We start from the raw sequence: 11,116 nt of genomic DNA on the forward strand, positions 1-11,116 counted from the left end.
TAGTTTGTAGATGGTGTTTTGTATTTGCAAACCACATTGTGTTTGTTAGTGAATCATGAGGCATTTGTAAAACCTGTTGAGTTTGTTTGTGGAGTTATGGCAGGAAATTAGCTCCATATTGAACTTTCAGTACACACTGTAAATGGCAGCCAATTGCCTTGACTTTCCCTTTATTAGAACATCTAATTAGAGTGAGGCAGCAATACACTTTCAGCGTTATAAATGACATTTTTATACAGCAATATTTATACTTTAATTCATAAAATACAGATGGAACTTTCAATTAAAAGCCATTTATTACATTGAAAACAGTCATCTCATATTGCTGTAATATAGTGACAATAGTAAACATACAGAATTCCCTATTGCTAAGTTTACACAAACAACAATTTAAGTGACCTCCTCAAACTACCTTAATAAGAGTCCTTAAGTTTCGTATTGTTCTTTTTTGGTCTTCCAAGTAAAAAAGTACAGAGGCGATCAGGGTCCTTCAATTGTAAAACTGGAAAAGCCAATAATGAGGTCAATATAATGCCTCAAGTCAACCCTCCTCCTGTCTTGTCACGTGCGCTATATTTGGGTTATACAGTGCACGCTTAAAGCCCTTTTAAGTATTGTTGTCCTTTGTAACATAGCTGCCATGGACTGCAGGCCTTTCAATAAGTAGCCTGCCTGAAAGGGTGCTATATTAAAATATATGAAACATTTGGAGAACTCCATCTTGGATGTTTGAAATGTATCAGCTTGGTCAGGTAGTTTCCCCAAAGATGGACACTTTTCTGCAGAATAATTTAATATAAAAAGGTGACAGGTTGACTCTTCTGCTGCTGCTTTATAAGCAGAACTATTGACTTGGCATCATCTGGTTCATGGAACCTGAACCAAAGAGCAGGAAGTCTTTCACAGGTCTTTGAAGAGGGGGTGCTGCAGGGCCTGAGCCGCCGTCATCCTGGTTCCAGGGTTCAGGTCCAGAAGCTGGTCCAGCAGGTGGTAGGCCTCGTCAGGAACTCTGTCCCAGCCCCGCTCATCCAGCTCCACCTTACAGTCTGTTTCTGAGTTCCTGACTTCCTGCTGGGTAGGGAGGGCAGACGAGAGAGACGAAGGGTTCTCTCCTGCTCCGTCTTTGTGCTGTTCAGCAGGACGATGTGTGGGCGTAGCATCTTGGATGTTGTGAAGGCGGGTGGAGGTGGAGTCTCTGTTATCTTCGGGGAGGGGTGTGACTTCATCTGGGGACGGCCTCCGCCCTCTGAGGGTCTCACACAGCGTCCTGAGGTCCTGCCGAGGCAGCTCCCTGCTGCACGCCACCGCCTTACCTGCAACAGGTTCATTATACGGTGACGTTGGATTCACTCACTCCTCGGTGATAAACTGTTTTTCTGAAATGACTATTCTTTTTAAAGAAAGGTATATTATCAGAACACTTTATTTATCTCATAAATAAGATTTCGGGACAGTTGCTCCATTTTAGAATGACAAAAAAAGAAGAATTGAACACAAATATTTATAAAAATGTATCAAGTAAGAGTGGCCAATTAAAATATAGAATAAAGATAAATATATATCTGAAGTAAATGCCCAATAAAGGATACAGTCAAAAATAGAATACAAATATTTATATAAAATGTGCACATTATACTACAATATATAACATGTTTATTACAATATTAACAGTGTTATATTAGTATTCATAAGGTATGAATATGAATTTGCACAGCTGAAAGTGTTATAGTTTGGGTTCAGCTGCAGTCTATTGACTTCCTGTGTGGCTCTGCGGTGCACTTCAGGGGAGTTAGGAAAGCAAAGGGATCAGGTGAGAATAAGAATACAAACCAAAAGCCTTGGCTGCCCGGATGGTTTCTCTGGAGCCTCGTACGGTCATGATCTGAGTGAGGGCGATCAGGTCGTCGCTGGCTTTAAAGAACGGGTAGCGTCCGCTGAGCAGCGAGAGCAGGATCACACCAGCTGACCACACGTCTATAGCTGCAGGGCAGAGGGCAACATTAGTGACACTACAGAGGGAAGTGGCCAATCAGATGCAGCGCCTCCTGTGAGGCCACCTCATCGTTAGCAATGAGAGAAACAGTTTGCATGCTGCTTTTGTGTTACTGAGCCCTTGCATTTGGGCCTCGGGTCGGAAAAAGCACCGTTGCTAACCAGGTTTTATCCTTCTCGTCCAAAGACTGTTGATATGTGAACACCATGATTCATTGAAAGATGATTTGGAGAGGACTCATTGCAAACTCAGTGTGTGAAAAGTTCAACGTTAAGTTCAAATGTAGGTGAGGTCATTTACATCTGAATGTTTGTATGAAGAGGGCTTGACACAGCTATTGGACTGTGGTTTCCATCATCTGAACAGGAAGGAGCAGCAACTGAGTCTTACTTAAAGGTGGGGTAGGTACGTTTGAGAAACCGGCTCGAGATACACTTGTTGTTATATTCCATGGAATGCTCTTAACATCCCGATAGCAATGAATATCTGAAGTGCTTTGACAAAAAATCCATACAAAAATGTCATCTGTGGAAGCCGTAATACTGTAAAAAGCACAACCAAAAGTTTAGGATTGCCGCCCTGTCTGTCAGCCTTCCATCTCGTGCACGCACAAATGTATCTCGTGCCCTCATTGGGCGTGCCCTCATTGGGCGTGCAGTGCATTGCAGCAGTACTTCAATGACTCGCCAGCAACAGGCGGCCACTTCCACCAGTCTGCTGACGTCATGTGCGCGTTCATGTGTGTTGGAGGAGGTGCTCTAAGGAAGTCTGAAGGAAGGGGCGGATTCTTTTCGGCTGTGTACTTTCACATTTTAGTGCACTCGAGCCGGTTTCTGAAACTTACCTACCCCACGTTTAAGTATTAACTATCAGGTAGCCTAGACTTCATGGTTTAGCGCTCGACAAAAAGGCAGTTTGGCATGCCTCACATTTCAACCTGCAGCAAGCGTTCTATCTGATCCTTAAGAAGCCGTGCTGTAAAGTACCAACCTGTTCCCTGGTTGGGACACTTTGTGAGGACTTCTGGTGCTCTGAAGCCCGGAGTGCCAGCCCTGGGAGCCACCTGAGGTTTCCTTTATTGAAGGAACAACATGGGGCAGGGGGTTTAAAGGAGGAACACACCAAAGGCATTGGACGGTTGAGTTGTCTTTCAAAACTCTAGGTTCAAAAGGAACCCTTTTCTGAATGGTGAGTGAAAGTGGCTCTTAATGATTTGTTTCAAGAAAAGAAATCTCCTCTCTCTGTCGGCTGTTACCTGGACATACAGATGTTGCAGACGCGGTCGCTCTGGTAGCAGCTGCAGGTGAGGCCCTGCTGGACGGCCCTCTGAGGCTTCTGACTGGCGCTCTGGGTCCTGACAGGCAGCGGGCCCCGGCCGGCCGCACAGTACCTTCTGTTGGCCGGGTCCTCTGTTTTACTGGACTTTACCAGCTGAATGAGAGACTTTATGATGAGAAGAAAACAGCGAGTAGGAAATGAACACTGATGATGTCCTTTGAGAGGGTCTTCATTTAAACCAAATGAAAAGGACTCTTGACTTTTCAGATACAATAAACAGAGAATACATGTCCTATACTGAAACGTTACTTTCCACTGTGCTCACCTCTGCTTTAATGGCAGCTGGTTTGGTGGCGGCTGCAGCTGGAGTGCAGCTGTTCAGGTTCCTCTCTCCAAACACGGGCCGAGGCTGTTTGCGCAGACCGGACAGATCCTACAGAAAGAAAGGGGGTGACATCATTGAGTTAAAGGCAAAACATTGGAAGGAAACAAATAGATGCATAGACAAACACATTTTTAATAAAAATCTATACAGGAAATTCCTAACCCAAATTCAGGCGAGTGTGCCCAAAAAAACAGACAGAAAAATATGAATGCAGACACCTTTGTGTGGTTGGTACGAGAGGCGGAGGTGGGGACAGTGGTGGAGACACAACGTGCTTTTCTAACCAGAGATTTCCGAGTGGCTGAGGAGGAGGAGGAGGAGGAGGAGGAGGAGGAATGAAGTAAGGATGTTGACGGCCGTGGAGGTAGTGAGGTGGAGGCTGTGGTGGTTTTGGGAGGGGGCCTAGGTGGTGCTTTGCTCCTCTGTGCGGTGTCTTGTTTCCCCATGGACCCTCCACCTTTTAGTGCTGCCCTCTGCCTCACCACCTTCAGGAGCTCGATCTGTGTGTCCGCTGTTCCCTGAGCCAGGCCGAAGTCCACCAGCGCATACCTACACACATTTTAGAACAAGGAAATACTTGATGTTATGTACTCGTGTTCATCAGTTACATGCAGTGTTGTGCTAGTAACTAGTAACCAGTAACTAGTTACCATTACTAGTTACTTCATTTCAAAAGTAACTCAGTTACTTTACTGATTACTTACACCATGAATGCCCTTCTAGCCTTCATCTCAGTACTGTCATTGCATTGGAGAATAATACAATCTGTTGATCAACTTGACATGCATTATATGCAATCTGGATAGCATCGATATTAGCTGGCTTTACATTTTTGTATATTCTTTCTCCAGGTAGTTGGAAAAAGTTTTTCGTCCCATATGCCGTGTGCCGCCCGGACATGCTATCATGCTAACTAGCTCCCTGAAAGCGGGTGACTCCACTGTAGCAATAGCCTGCATGTGTTCTACAACATACCGTGCAATGGCTTTATGGACTTTTCCCTGGCTAGCAGTCCCTTGGTTAAAATCCAGCCGCTGTTGCTGAGGTGCAGGTGCAGGTGGAGTGGCGTCGGCTGAGTCTCTGTGGTGTTAGCTACTAGCTTCGTCCCAGCATGTTGTTTCTGCAGATGTTTTAAGAGATTTGAATGACTGGTTTGGGCAGGAGATAGGCTCTTTGACCCGCCAGGACACAACTTACATTTAACTTAAGTACAGTTCTCATCTCTGTTCGCCTGGCTGTTGACTATATAAAAAAACTAACGCAGTAACGGAGTAACGCACCATGTAGTAACGGTAACTGAGTTCCTGAATTTAAAAAGTAATGCGTTAGAGTACTAGTTACTGCCAAAAGTAACGGCGTTACAGTAACGCGTTAGTCCCAACACTGGTTACATGACACATTCGGCACTTATGCTCACTTTTAAAGAGGACATCATTTTCATATTAGGATTGGTTAAAGTAGGTCTTAGGACACATCAGGTAGATAGGAGTGTGACCTCTGTTGACATGTTTGACCAGAGGCACATTCTGATGATCAGTTCTACATGCAGACCTGAGGAGAGGGTGGGGCAGCTGATGGCAGAGTAACTTCAGCAGGACATCGGTTCCAGCTCCCAGGAGCTTTTTTTCTGCTTTCCAGTATTATTGCTCGAAAAAATGATATTCCAATTCCATTACACTTGCGTCTTCCCAAACATATTCTAAAAAGGTCTCACTCTTGCTGCTGCGAGTCCAGATAAATACGGTTTCGATGTAGTTTGAATATTGTAAATGTGACTCCTATCAAGGATTTTTCTAATTCTTAGAAATGAATATACAAATGCTGTTTTTCTATATAAAAGTAGTCATTGAACTACTAGAGAGTATAAAGTTGTTACATAATTGCTCCCAGAATCATTGGCACTAACCTATAAAAGAAGAAGAAATGAAACAGCTGCATTCCTTACAGAGAGATGCGAGTACTCACGTGTTGCTCTTCCTGTTGTACAGGAAGTTGTTTGGTTTAATGTCTCTGTGGATGATTCCAAACTGGTGGACGTGTCTCAGAGCCTTCATCAGGTGGTAGATGTACAGACGGACCTCTTCAAAAGTCAACGAGCCAATGATGTCCTGATGAATACATGGAGATAGGATCAGAACTTTTATAGGAACAAGAATCAAGAGGTGATCGTGTTTAATAACAGTTACAAATGAAAAGCTGCAGCCACATGTTTTTAAAAGAAAAAGTACAAACCACGATAGCTTGATGCTCCATATAAGGCATGACAATCACGACATGGTCCTCCTTCCTGAAACAATATGTTGCCCCTATCACACTCTCTGTGCCTCTGCAAAGTGAAAAGAAAAAGGATTTCAATATTAGTATATAATAACAATAAAAACACAGATTTCACTTAAATGCACCTTCATATATTCAAAAGAGTGTATTTGCAAACGAGCTAGCCCACACATCAATTTGCTAAAGCATAAAAAAAAACCTTAAAGGAAAGAGATGAAACAAAATGATACAAGAGTGGTTTCATTGAGCATTTGACGAGACACTGTGTCTCAAGTCTCTAACTGCAGTACATAGCATATGTTTCCAAGGGCAACATAACATACAAACAATAATAAACATTTACCTAGCAGATCAAAAGGAATTACTGAACAATGAACTCATTTCAAACTAGGCTATTAGTAACACTATATGATGTCTATAGTAATTATGTAATATTGCAAAAGTAAAAAGAACTAAACATTTATAAAAAAGGTGATAGAAACTAAAAATCAGGAGTTCAAACGAACTCAGACTAAAACTGAAAATGACAAAAGCATTAACGATCACTGAAAGTATAATGGGGCTGCACAATGAAACCTACTCTTATGGGTATTGCAATATGGACCAGTGCAATATTCTAATAGGACAAGGCACACCTATTGGTTAAAGGCTAAATATGTGTAAGAATACCTCGTTAAAAAAGTACTGTGATATACAGAGACAGAGATGTCCACACTTAAATCAAATAAAACAGCCACTTTGCACAATTTGTAACGTATGTAGTACCCTATGTCTACATGTTACTGTGTTTGTAGTTGATGGGTCTATTATAGAGGAATGTTATACATTTTGTATAATTAATCCTACTCTTTTGATATATGTATTTTCTACTGTGGAAATGTATATATTTGCTGTCAATGCTTTTATTGTATTTTAATGTATTTTATGATATTTGAATATATATATATATATATAATATATATATATATATATATATATATATATATATTTTGAACTCATGTGTAATGACTGTTATAGTTGCTTCTGTGACAAAACAATTTCACAATTTGTGTGTAAAGTATATATCCATCATGTATCCATCTACAGTTGCAAGAGAAAGTATGTGAACCCTTTGGATTCTCCACACATAGCGTTGTGTGTTCCTTCCAAACAACTCAGCTTTGGTTTCATCTGTCCACAGAACCTGTTGCCAGTCGTGCTGTGGAACATCCAGGTGCTCTTTTGCAAACTTCAAACGTGCAGCAATGTTTTTTCTGGACAGCAGTGGCTTCCTCCGTGGTGTCCTCCCATGAACTCCATTCTTGTTCAGTGTTTTACGTATCGTAGATTCGTCAACAGAGATGTTGGCATGTGCCAGAGAGTTCTTTAAGTCTCTCGCTGACTGTCTAGGATTCTTCTTCACCTCATTGAGCATTCTGCGCTGTGCTCTTGCAGTCATCTTTACAGGACGGCCCCTCCTAGGGAGAGTAGCAACAGTGCTGACCTTTCTCCATGTATAGACGACTTGTCTTACCGTGGACTGATGACCATCAAGGCTTTGAGATACTTCTGGAACCCTTTCCAGCTTTATGCAAGTCAACAATTCTTAATCGTAGGTCTTCTGAGAGCTCTTTCGTGCGAGGCATGGTTCACATCTGGCAATGCTTCTTAAGAATAGAAAATTCAAAACTGGTGTGTATTTGTTATAGGGCAGGGCAGCTTCAACCAACACCTCCAATCTCGTCTCATTGATGGACTCCAGGTGGGCTGACTCCTGACTCCAAGTAGCTCTTGAAGAAGTCTTTAGCCGAGGGGTTCACATACTGTTTCCACCCTGCACTGTGAATGTTTACATGGTGTGTTCAATACAAATATGAAAACATATCATTGTTTGTGTGGTATTAGTTTAAGCAGACTGTGTTTGTCTGTTGTTGTGACTTAGATGAAGATCAGAACACATTTTATGACCAACTTATGCAGAAATCCAGGTCATTCCAAAGGGTTCACTTACAGACCATGATCATTTATTTCAATGTTTTCATGATAATGAGAATTATGATGTGATTATTAATCATTATTCTTTCCAGATCGTGCAACTAAAGTCTGAACACTCATTTGAATAGACAACTCAAAAATATAAGAAGAATGAGCTTTTCAGTTGTTAAACAAGCGTTCTGAAAGTCTGGAGATGTAAAGTGATTTGTAATCACACATCAGTGTTGACTCACCCAGCGACAGTGAGACACTGAAGCTCAGCAGCGATGCGTGTAGGGTGGCTGGTTGGGATGAGGTGCTTCAAGGCAAACATCGCTCTCCTCCCATCATGCATCTGGGCCTCACCCAGAAACACAGAGCTGAATGTACCTGGTATACAGACACACATCTCATGAACACACTCTTCTACTTCAACAATCCAATGATGTGTACGAGTGTCTACTTTATTAACCTTAACAAACGTTTCAAATGTATGTACCTTCTCCGATTTTGTCAGTGATGCGGAAAACCTTGGCCAGCTGGGGGATAGCTTTGTAAAGATTCTCAATTTCGATGTCGGCATCTCCTGGAAGAAAACATGAAAAGAAATACGCACTCATAAACGAACAAGATTTTTAAATCCAATACCATTTTAACCTCAAATAATGTGTTACAGGATGGAATATAAGACATTACAGAACATTATTTTATTATATTCTTAAGCATTATTTTAAATGAAAGTAAAATAAAAGTGTTTGTTTTCAAGTCATGAAGCAACTTACTTGAGACTTTGCTTTTCCTCCGCCCTCCATCCTGTTTAATAACACACCCCTCGGTGCTGATGCTGTCAGTGCAGACAGGAGACAACTCCATCTGAGACAAAGACAGTCAGGAAGGACACACATCAAAGGGCTGCTAACTGAAACATTTGAATAAGAAAGGATTTAGAGTAAGGAGATTCAATACTTTATTGATAATATGTTAATATAGTTGATCACATACCGTTAGGACATAGACATATCTAAATTAGGGATGGGAAGGTAAATAGTAAATACATTAGCTCTAGTACTACTGTACTTAAGTACAAGTTTGAGGTACTTTCCTGTAATAGTCATTATTATTATAGATTAAGATAATACTTTATTGATCCATTGGTAAAATTCACAAGCTACTCGGCAGTGTATATATATACATATTTTAAAAAGCCCCACTTTTACCAGCTGCAACATTAAAGTGATACATTAATAAGTGCGTCATTAATGTGTAAAATAATATATAATGCCAAAATGGGTCGTTCTGATCTGCATGTACATTATATTTTGTAATTGTTTTGTTGTTGATGCCAATACTTTTATACTGCTATGTAAAACTTTAAATGCAGGCTTTTACATATAATATTATTATATTATGGTATTGCTACTTTTACTAAAATAAAAGGTATGAGTGCTTCTTCCACCAATATTTACGTTACAATATATTAACATATGGAAGTAATGTAGTTGGACAGTGTATGGAGAACTGTATTTCCTTGCTAAAGTTATTGGCAAACTATCCTGTTATTGGCAGGTGGTCAGAACATGCACAGCTAATGTTAAGCTTAGCTCCGTTTGTGTTCGTCTTTACACCAAATCTAGCAGCTATTGTTAGCTACAGTCTGTCAAGCTATAGCTAACCACAGCCTCTTGAGTTAGACAAAAAGAAACTCACCGCGTTAGTTTGTCGTTCAGTACAACTCTTTCTTCATATGAACATTACCTGAACACACCATACGGTGATAGGCGTATGTTTCATACGCAAAAACCTATAAATAACATATAATTATCTGTCGGCGGATGATTGTAATAGTTAGTAGACTTTCAGGCTCTGAAGCTTTCCGCAAACAACAAACTCCCCGCTAAAAGTGACGTCGCATCTCGCGCAAGCCCCCAGGAAGTGCGCCGGAGTCTGATGAGAATATTCGTTGTGGCCAAACGGCGGTACTACACTTCCTTTAGGTTGCTGGGCCCGGAAACACTTTTTCCCATTGACTTACATTGGGAAAGAGTGGTCTGTAACTCGTTGGATAATTTTTTTAAAACTAAATAAACAACCCAGTATGAACACTTGTATAGCCCTTATTAAAAACATTCGTTCCTCAAGTTGTAAAAATGTGCTAATAACGTTATTCTGAGAGTTATTTCCCTCTGCATTATGAACGCGCATCTAACCCACGGGACCGCGCTGCCCGGCACGTTCATGTTACGTGTTCAGCACTACATGCGTTTATCTTTACCCATGGATGCACAATAATAACGGACCCATATCGCCTTACTGCCATCCCACGGAGCTGTAATAATGGATATATTGCACATGTTTCATGTAATTCATCATTTGTAAAATATTATACTACATGGGCTGTATAATTAAATCTTGTACCGTAAATGATGTATTAAATAAAGTTAATATTACCGACGTTAGATTCACGTCCCTGTAGCTTATTATTGCACTAAGAAGTTTATTGCACTGTGTGTATGTATATATATATATATATATATATATATATACGGTGCAATAAGTTAACTCTTTCATGCTAAATGAAGCTCTGTTGGATATCACTAGATCCTGTTACAGCGTAATATATAAGTACATAACGATTGATGTGTACATTAGCATAATTACTAGCTAGCTGCTAACTGCCGCCTCGTTAATATCAAATCCATCATAATAACAACAGTTTACAACAGCTACCATAACGCGATCAGAGTAACTGTTGACTGTAGCAAGATGGCGGCAGTGTTGCCAACTCCTTAGTAAGGAAAGTAGCTATTGGCTGTCCAAAAAGTCGCCAGATGTCGCTAAATGACGTAATCGCCTAATTTGCATATCATGTAATGGCGGCTGTAGAAGAGAGCATGGTAGAGGGGAGTACAAAAAACGTTCCCAACCCTTCAAGGATCAAAACTTGAAACCACCGGAGTTAAATCCAGACGACAGTAGATCAGAAATGTCTCTATTCTGCAATGTAAAATTACTTTTTTGCTTTCCCGTCTTAAGCAGAACATAACTCAGAATGTATTATAGTGTGAAAGTAAGTGAAGAAACATTTACATTTCACATTTAAATCCCGCTCAAAACCAGGACGGCTTGGCAGTTGGCGCATGCGCAATTCATTTGCAGTCACGACGCGGGGGAGTGTGGTTGTCTCCTCTCTGATCTGACTGCAGCAGCAGCTCTGCTGCGGCGAGGCAACT

The 11,116-nt window shown here is 41.0% G+C and overlaps 1 protein-coding gene across 3 annotated transcripts; it reads right to left on the bottom strand.

The window, feature by feature from the left end:
* Positions 1 to 277: 277 nt before the first annotated feature.
* cdc7 (cell division cycle 7 homolog (S. cerevisiae)) lies at positions 278 to 9,826 on the bottom strand. 3 transcript variants are annotated; one of them, XM_071206333.1, is made up of 12 exons: positions 9,594 to 9,826; positions 8,669 to 8,759; positions 8,386 to 8,472; positions 8,141 to 8,276; positions 5,889 to 5,982; positions 5,622 to 5,764; positions 3,941 to 4,205; positions 3,597 to 3,704; positions 3,249 to 3,436; positions 2,984 to 3,066; positions 1,831 to 1,980; positions 278 to 1,313 (listed from the first exon to the last, which is right to left on the bottom strand). In XM_071206333.1, the coding sequence occupies exons 2-12, from the start codon at positions 8,757 to 8,759 to the stop codon at positions 901 to 903; spliced, it is 1,758 nt and encodes a 585-aa protein (XP_071062434.1). In that variant the 5' UTR covers positions 9,594 to 9,826; the 3' UTR covers positions 278 to 900. The 3 variants fall into 3 exon arrangements, with proteins under 3 accessions (XP_071062434.1, XP_033961176.1, XP_033961175.1); XM_034105285.2 differs by having other exon boundaries at positions 3,249 to 3,424; positions 3,875 to 4,205; XM_034105284.2 differs by having other exon boundaries at positions 3,875 to 4,205.
* Between the last annotated feature and the right edge of the window lie 1,290 nt (positions 9,827 to 11,116).

Source organism: Pseudochaenichthys georgianus, chromosome 17, assembly GCF_902827115.2.
Source record: "Pseudochaenichthys georgianus chromosome 17, fPseGeo1.2, whole genome shotgun sequence".
Classification (NCBI taxonomy): Eukaryota; Metazoa; Chordata; class Actinopteri; order Perciformes; family Channichthyidae; genus Pseudochaenichthys; species Pseudochaenichthys georgianus.

Bases quoted from the DNA above. Each gene is read 5' to 3' on its own strand.
- cdc7 (XM_034105284.2), bottom strand. From the start codon at position 8,759: ATGGAGTTGTCTCCTGTCTGCACTGACAGCATCAGCACCGAGGGGTGT. The intron at 3,437-3,596 runs GTGAGCACAGTG...CTCATCATAAAG, and splicing joins CAGCTGCCATTAAAGCAGAG to TCTCTCATTCAGCTGGTAAA. The intron at 1,314-1,830 runs GTTTGTATTCTT...AACCTGTTGCAG, and splicing joins CCGGGCAGCCAAGGCTTTTG to GTAAGGCGGTGGCGTGCAGC.